Source organism: Manihot esculenta, chromosome 5 (genome assembly GCF_001659605.2).
Source record: "Manihot esculenta cultivar AM560-2 chromosome 5, M.esculenta_v8, whole genome shotgun sequence".
Classification (NCBI taxonomy): domain Eukaryota; kingdom Viridiplantae; phylum Streptophyta; class Magnoliopsida; order Malpighiales; family Euphorbiaceae; genus Manihot; species Manihot esculenta.
The window spans coordinates 5,824,870-5,832,855 of record NC_035165.2 but is presented as its reverse complement, the minus strand read 5'-3'; the positions used below and the strand labels follow the sequence as shown (position 1 = coordinate 5,832,855).

At 30.7% G+C, this 7,986-nt stretch overlaps 1 protein-coding gene across 4 annotated transcripts; it reads right to left on the bottom strand.

Moving 5' to 3' along the window:
- Nucleotides 1-1,064: 1,064 nt before the first annotated feature.
- On the bottom strand, nt 1,065-6,850 carry LOC110615571 (LEC14B protein). Of its 4 annotated transcripts, none has more exons than XM_021757506.2 (10): nt 6,616-6,850; nt 5,672-6,196; nt 5,405-5,524; nt 5,232-5,309; nt 3,594-3,770; nt 3,055-3,132; nt 2,342-2,517; nt 1,921-2,079; nt 1,610-1,670; nt 1,065-1,468 (listed from the first exon to the last, which is right to left on the bottom strand). In XM_021757506.2, the coding sequence occupies exons 2-10, from the start codon at nt 6,098-6,100 to the stop codon at nt 1,277-1,279; spliced, it is 1,470 nt and encodes a 489-aa protein (XP_021613198.1). In that variant the 5' UTR covers nt 6,101-6,196; nt 6,616-6,850; the 3' UTR covers nt 1,065-1,276. The 4 variants fall into 4 exon arrangements, with proteins under 4 accessions (XP_021613198.1, XP_021613196.1, XP_021613199.1 ...); XM_021757504.2 differs by having other exon boundaries at nt 6,631-6,850; XM_021757507.2 differs by lacking the exon at nt 6,616-6,850 and adding an exon at nt 6,386-6,542.
- Nucleotides 6,851-7,986: the final 1,136 nt, after the last annotated feature.

Sequence of the window (7,986 nt, the reverse complement as noted above, 5' to 3'; positions counted from 1 at the left end):
TAGAGTAATTAAAAAAAAAATTATGGATAAAAATTTTGTAAAAAAATAAAATAAAATATTGATGGGCTATAAAGGTTGTATCCGAAGTAAAAAGCCATTGATTGATTAAGATATTATTGGTGATGGTGGGCCCTCATCTGCTTCCAAATAATGATTCATGAGAACTTCTACTCATTCCACCCAATTCTATTTAATTAGATATTATTTCATAAGTAATTTAGTTTTAATTTAACTTATAGGTTAAAAAACAACTTAAAATAAATTTATTTATTTATTTATTTTAAAACTCTACGGAAGTAAAAATAACTATATTATCCTAAATTTTAAAATATAATCAATATTATTTACATCTTAACAATATATAAAAAAATAACAATAAGAAATTAAATTGCTTTAAGTATAATTTTAACAAAAACTTAAAATTATATCATATTTATTCAAAAATAAAAAGTAAATAGTAAGACCAAACACTCTCTTATTGATAGCACTATGGCTCAGCGTTAGAATTTTTTTTTTTTTTTTAAGTAGAAAAAGATCGTAGATTAATATTGCAAATACATAAACATCAATGTTTTTAATTAATTTTAGGATAACTTACTTTTACATTATTGAGCTATACAAAATTAAAGCATGTATTTTTATTTTTAAAATTTAAAATTTGAATTTTTATATTTTGACTCAATTAAATTATAAGTTCTTCCATCTAATTTTTTATTAATGATTTTTGAAATAATTAAAATATTTTTAAATATGTAGTATTTTCTTTTAATCATTATGTTATGTCAAAATAGACACTTAGTTCTCATATTTCAAAAATAATAGTTAAGTTTAGGTATTTTAATTTTATTATTTCTAAAATATTAAATTTTAAAAATAGAAGGTTATGTATATATTTCTTTTAAAAATAGAAGGTTTTGTAGTAAGAGCTTTGTTCTAGGTTCTACCTTAGTGATTTGGTTTTCGTCTGGCTTTGCATGGAATATGATTTTTTATATAATGACCCTTGTATCCAACACTCTGCAATTATTTTGTCCTTCCTCATCAGGATCATTTGATACAGGAACTTCATAAAATGCCTCAATATTATATAAATATCTTTTATTGTAGGTTATTTATGTACAACTCAGATGTAAAGCATAAATCGATGATTTCATATAACATCGCCACTTACCTAATACATACTATACTACTGAATGTGGCTAAAACAAACACTTCTTAAAACAACATATATAATATAATATCAGGAAGATGGGTATTATATATATCACTACTTCTTTCAATAAAATTGTCTTCTCCAAATCCTCTTCTTGGTTGCAGGTATTGTAGCTTCCCCATGCATTGGAAATTCCCATTTCACAACGTCCCCATCCCATGAAGAGCTTACAAGCATTGGATAATCCGGGTGCCAACTACAGTCTCTTACAGGTGATTTATGGTGTTTGAGCACTGCAACTTGGTCTCCAGTAACCTACATACAATTCAAAATACTCACACAAGTTCACATTTTCACCCAGACTCATCATAAATCAACATATTCAGTTTGATTTCATAAAATGAGATTAAAAGCAAGCAGCTACAAGAAAAAGCAACTGCGGATTCGATTACTTACCAAGTCATATATATAAACGCAAGAATCATGAGAGCCCGTGTATATATACTTCTGGCCAGTGCTGCAAAGATGTTCAAGAAAATGAAAATCGAACTAGAATCTGAGTTTTAAGAACTAGTGTGTCTAGTGCGCAAAAAATTAAGAGAGTTAATCATGTGAAACAAGGGCAACACATCTCAATCCTGATATTACAAAAATATAAGAATTAGGTTTATCTGCCTTGGACTAGCATTGCCAAACAACTTCTGAACTTCCAAATTATCCTTTTCAAACTGCTAAAGAAGAAGAAAACAGAGGTAAATAATACTCACCTATATAAGGGGGAAAAGTAGCAGCGAATAAGGGTACGCAAGACAGAATGACCTCTATATGTAACAACTGATTGATCACCTGGATGTTTCAAACCTCTTGCCTGTGGTGGATAGTCCATCCATCTGTAGTCCCATTCATAGTTTCTTAGCCCTAAATGGCTGCAATCAAGAGAAAAAATACAATTATTTACCTCTTATGTAAGGGCTCTGAATAGTTTTCAATCTGAACGTTATCTTAGGCTCTTCCAGTTCATTCACTTTAACTTAACATTCTATGATTATGGGAGGAATCGGTGTTGATAACAGGTAGAAAGTGATGCAAATATCCAGGAAGCCAAATACATCCATTTATTTATCAAGTCACACTTTCACAAACAAAAGAAAGATTTTGAGGTCACCATAGGAGAAGAAGTAAGCATACCAAGAAGCATTAGAAGCCATTTTCCGGATATCCCAAAGTTTGATGGTCTGATCTTTACCATTAGAAATGAAATAACGACCATCACCACGACTGTCAATAAATGTAATGCCTTCTAGGTGTCCCACTAGGACTCCTGCTGGCTTTCCTCTAGCAATAAAGCAACGCCTATCCCACACCTATACAGATATTAAATGTTATCCAATATCCAACTTAAGGATAAAGGATTTACTGTCCAGTAACAAAAATTGCAAATAAAATATATCTACATCCACTTCCCTTCCAGTGAGACATTAAAGATTATTCTCATTAATGTGCTGTGCCACTAGCTCTTTGATACAAAAAAATGGGATGAAAGGGTCATATGACTATATAATTTTTCTTGCTACTCATAAGAATTGAAGCTAATTTACTGATTATATCTGATGTGGCCCACTCTATGATCAATCACTTGAAGCATTTTTTCTTCTAAAAACACACCATAGAAAAACAATTCACTTCACTGGTTTGTCTCTAAATTGCACAAACAACAAAAAGTTGCAATTTCAGTCGAGCAATATCCAAACTATGTGCCACCAAGAAATAAATTTGAGAAACTAGGTTTTAATGAGAGTCAAATCCCTGAAAATGAAATTACATCCAAATAAGAAGTTACAAGAATGAACCTCTGCAAAACAGACAACTTTCTTGGAACTTGAGAAGAAATTAAAACTTACCTTACAGAGATTATCATCACTTCCAGAATAAATAAGATGGCCACTTTCATCAGCAAAACATACAGTGTTAACATCAGACTGCAGCATGTGAAACAAAAAAATTTAAAACGCTGCAAATCCATATTCCAACTTGAATAGAAGTGGTCAAAAGAAACTTCATCACAGAGAAGCAGAAATGGGGAAAAATTGGGAAGAAAATAATCTCAAATTTGACTGAGAAATCTCGACTTCATGATAAACTTGAAATAATTACATAAGCGATCATATGCTGTTGGGTCTTTGCTTGTCAATTATTTTGTCATCTTGGCAAGAGCAACTTAAGGCCTATAATAATACACCTGCTCCTTTAACAGTTCAGTTAACAAAGGCTAATTGTACATCTGATAGGTTAAAGAATGATGTTCTCTGTTAGTTACAGAAAAGGTCAAACAAGCACAAAAATTGCAGGAATTAATGTACTCTGGTAAGGTCCAAAGTGCAAACTATCATGCCAATATTATGCAGATCACATGGGGATGATATTCAAACTGGGAACATACCGCATGTGCAGAAATTTGAAGTGAGAGCTTATTTTGTTCAATGTCATAGACATAAATTGAATCATCACTACTTCCCGCAACAAGTTCACGTCCATCAGTAGAAAATTTCACAGAGAAGATCCCAAAAGAATAGCCCTCATCACCATTTGCAGAAAAGTCCAATCCATCATGAACCCCCTGAAAAACATATGGGCTCCAAGAATGAATCAATTTTGCAAAATTTTTTTTTTCAAAAAAAATTGAATTAATAAGATCAATGGGGAATGACAAATCCTTCCATCATGAATCTCCTGAAAAACATATGGGCTCCAAGAATGAATCAATTTTGCAATTTTTTTTAAAAAAAATTGAATTAATAAGATCAATGGGGAATGACAAATCCTTGCATTATGTGTCAAAATGGTGAGGCTTAGCTATCATTTGGTTATGACTTGTACTCTAAAGCATGAAAAATTCAACAGTGACTATGCACCTCGCTTGGAATTGGACAAAATCTCAAGTATCTACTGTTAACAGGAGAATGACCAAGATTTACAAAAGAGATAGTTTGAAAAAAAAATATAATGTCATTCATTAATTAGTTTCATAACATAGAATTCTCATTCCCATAGTTTTCTATGCCATGAAAATGTAACAATGCCAAGTTGTCCCAATCCTAATTATTTGTGCAATGTCATGCAAATGGATCAAATCTGTTCCGTTATTTTCATTGACATTACTGAAACTCCTCACATAAAAAGTCCTCCACTGGCTCAGTCAGGCAGATTATGTTGTGATTTTTCGTTGTAGATCAGGAAAGAGTTTCAATTTTTATACTACAAGATTATAATGATCTATGGTGAAATTTGCACTGAGGTCCCCACAGAAGACAAGAGGGTTATCACGGTTTTAAATCGTGGTCACGGCCACGTTCGCGGTGGCGGTCACGGTAAACAAAAACAGGCCTGTAGCGGCTGTAACGTAACGGTAAATGAAATGATATTGATTAGATTTAATTCAGAACGATGTATACAGATGCATAATAAATATAAATACATAAAATATAGATTATTTAACTTAAGTTATACATCATATAGTTTAAAATAAGAAAAATCAATATAATCTTTATAGATCGAATAAACTAACAGCAAAATACAATTTTAACTCAAAATTAACACTTTATCCACACAAACTTAAAAAAAAGGAAAAAAATAATTAAAAATTAAAATAGATAAAATTTAACTAACTTTTTAGAAGAAATAACCTTGGAAATAGAGTAGTTTATGATGGATCTAAGCTTATATGAGAAATATGCAGGGAAGGTTAAAATTTGAAAGAGAAAGGGAAGAGAAAACTTAAAAAATATAGTCTTTCAAGCTGTTGAAAAGTGTAAAAACTAATGAAAATGAGAATTGAGAGCAGAAAAGAAAGAATATAAAAGAATTTTAATTATTGGTAATGGCAGCTACTGGCTGTTATCCTGCAAATCAGGGGGCCATTACCCATTACATAAGGGCTGTGTTATGTTATGTAACGGCCTTTATTTAAAACCATCTGGGTTATGCTAAGCAGGCATCAGTCATCGGTGTTCTGTGTATTACTCAATACTGCCTTTCTTTAATTAAATCTGTACGTATTAGATATGAAAATAACACTTACTGTGATGTTTGCAAGTGAATCTGTAGTTGCAGACCCAACATCAACAATATGGACAATAGGTGACATGCTACCATAGACCTGCAACAGCAAATCAAACGTTCATTAAGACTTGCGAAGAATATTGATATGCAAGGCGAAGGCCACTAAGGAGATAACCAGACGCACAAACTCACAAGGAAGCGCTGATCTGGTGACAGAGATGTATCAGTAACTGTCCAACGCAAACTTTTGGCAAGAATGTTCTTCTGAACTTTCCACCCCTTCTCCACATTATATACTCTAATATGGCTTCCCTGCAATGATTGTTTGTTCCCAGAAGGAAAAAAAAAAAAAAAAGATTTAGTAAAATTCACAGGAAATACTATAAACAGATTGACTCCCTTCCTTTCTAAATTGTCAATTTCCCACCCTGTCCCAATTCAAAGCTAGAAATAGAGAACCTGAAACCCAGCCACAAACAGAGAACCATCAGCTGAGAATTGTGAGACATAGGCCCGGCTAGTCATTTGATCAATCAGCCAAGGACCATTGACTGGTAAATATCTGCCAAGCATATGACAACGATCAGCTGCCGAAAACCTCCCTCTACCTGAATAATTACTTTCGCGACCAGCCAACATCTTAACAGTGGAAACAGGCAACTCCCGCTTCCCAGGTGTCACTCGGGCCAGGCGTTCATGAGGCCTGGATTTAGAGTTCGTGATCATGGAAATTTCACGATCCCAATTATCCAATGATTCGTGGGACCTCTGCCCATTAGTGATATCATCTCTGGTCTTAGCTCCATCACAATGTTCAGAATCAATCTCCAGTCTACTCATTGCATAACCCATTTCGTCTATCGATGCTCGGACAGGAACAAAATACATTTTACTTCAAAAAACCTCAATAGTTTGCACTGCAGAAGCACTCACAACACTGCCACGCCTTCATATCACATTAATTTGGGTTTCTGTAATGGATTCCTGCAAGAATACAAATTTACAACTCTCTTTAGTTGCAAAGTTCAAGGAAATGAAATCGAATTACAAATTATCTATTAAAAAGAATAATAAAATCATCAATTGTAAGAAGGGATGACTTAAATCATCAACTGGAATTGAAAGCAGAAAATGAAAAACTTTCCAGCTTTTTATCAAAACCCATCCACTTACTGCTAAATTTAAATCCTCATAACAACATGAGCTCTGTTATAGTAGTATTAAACTTTAGAATCAAGTATTTACAATTTCAACTCAAATTTTTCAGAGCATCAAAACCTAATCACTTCAAGAACATTGGTATCAAAGTTAAGATAGGTGGAAACAAAAATATCAAAGAAAACTGAAAGAAAAATATAAATAAGGAAAATAAAGAAAGTGGGTAAGGGTTTTTTTTTCCATACATAACAGACACTGACCTTCACCTACACCTACACCTCCTTGGCTTGAGGCTGCCACCAAAGGCTCTGTGGTGTTTGGTTGGGTGGATAATTAGATATATGAGGAGCTTTGATGGCTTTCCAGGGTTGTTTGTTTGCGGTGAGCAAGGCCGCAGAGAATGGATATTCTGGATTGGGACGAGTGGGCGGTCGACGAGAAATTGTTGGAAATGCGTTAATAGAGTGGATCGATGCGCTCAACACTATCTCTTCATTTAGTGGTTACGTAGCTTTGCTAAGCTGCGAAAAATGCTTTGGTTGACTTACACGTGTACAATAGATATGAAAAATAAAAAAATATATATTATTTAAACTCTATAATAAATTTATTAATTAAATTCTTATTTTAAAAAATACATTTTAAGAGGTGATGGAGAGCCAGTCGGTGTATTTACCTATTTTCGAAATATTTGTTTTTTTCTCATCATACTATTTTTTTCAACCTTATCATATATATTATTTAATAATATCTATCTAATAAATATTATTTATCCTTGTTTTAATTAAATTGAATTTAAAATAAAATTAACAATGAAGAAAAAATATTTATAGGTTTTAAAATATTTATTTATTAATTTTTTTTAATTTTAACTACTAAATATTAAAAAATAAATATAAATATCAATACAAAATATTAATTATAAAATTTTTATAAAGTCATGGAAACAATTAATTCATTTTTTCTAAATTATTGAGATATTTAGCATTACAACTAATAAAAAGTCTAATTATTAGATTGGTAATTAGTAGATACGCTCAACACCACCTCCTCATCTAGTGGATACGTGGCTTAGCCGAAAAATACTTTTTTGAACTCATATGTGTACAAATGGACGCCGAAAAATACTTTTATTAACTTACACGTGTACAATGAATATGGAAAATAAAAAAAATTATTAATTAATTTTTATTCTAAAATAAGTGCTTTTAAATTTTTTTTTTTAATTTTTAATTTTCATTTTAAAAAAAATAAAAAGATGGTGAGTGTCGTGATAAATTAAACTATTTTTAAAGAATTTATTATTTTTTATTATATTATTTTATTTTTATTATATTGTACTATATATCATTTAATAATATTTAATACAAATGATTTATTGTTGTTTCAATTAAATTAAAATTAAAATTAAATCATTTAAAAATATATATTTATAGGTTTTAAAATATTGCTAAATAAATTTTTTATTATTTTTAATAGTTAAATATTAAAAAAATAAAATATTCTTAATATAAAAATTAATTAAAAGATTTTTTTAAAAATAAAAGATAATTAATTTATTTTTTAAATTATAATAACATTTAAAAACTAAAATTAATAAAAAAAATTAATTAATA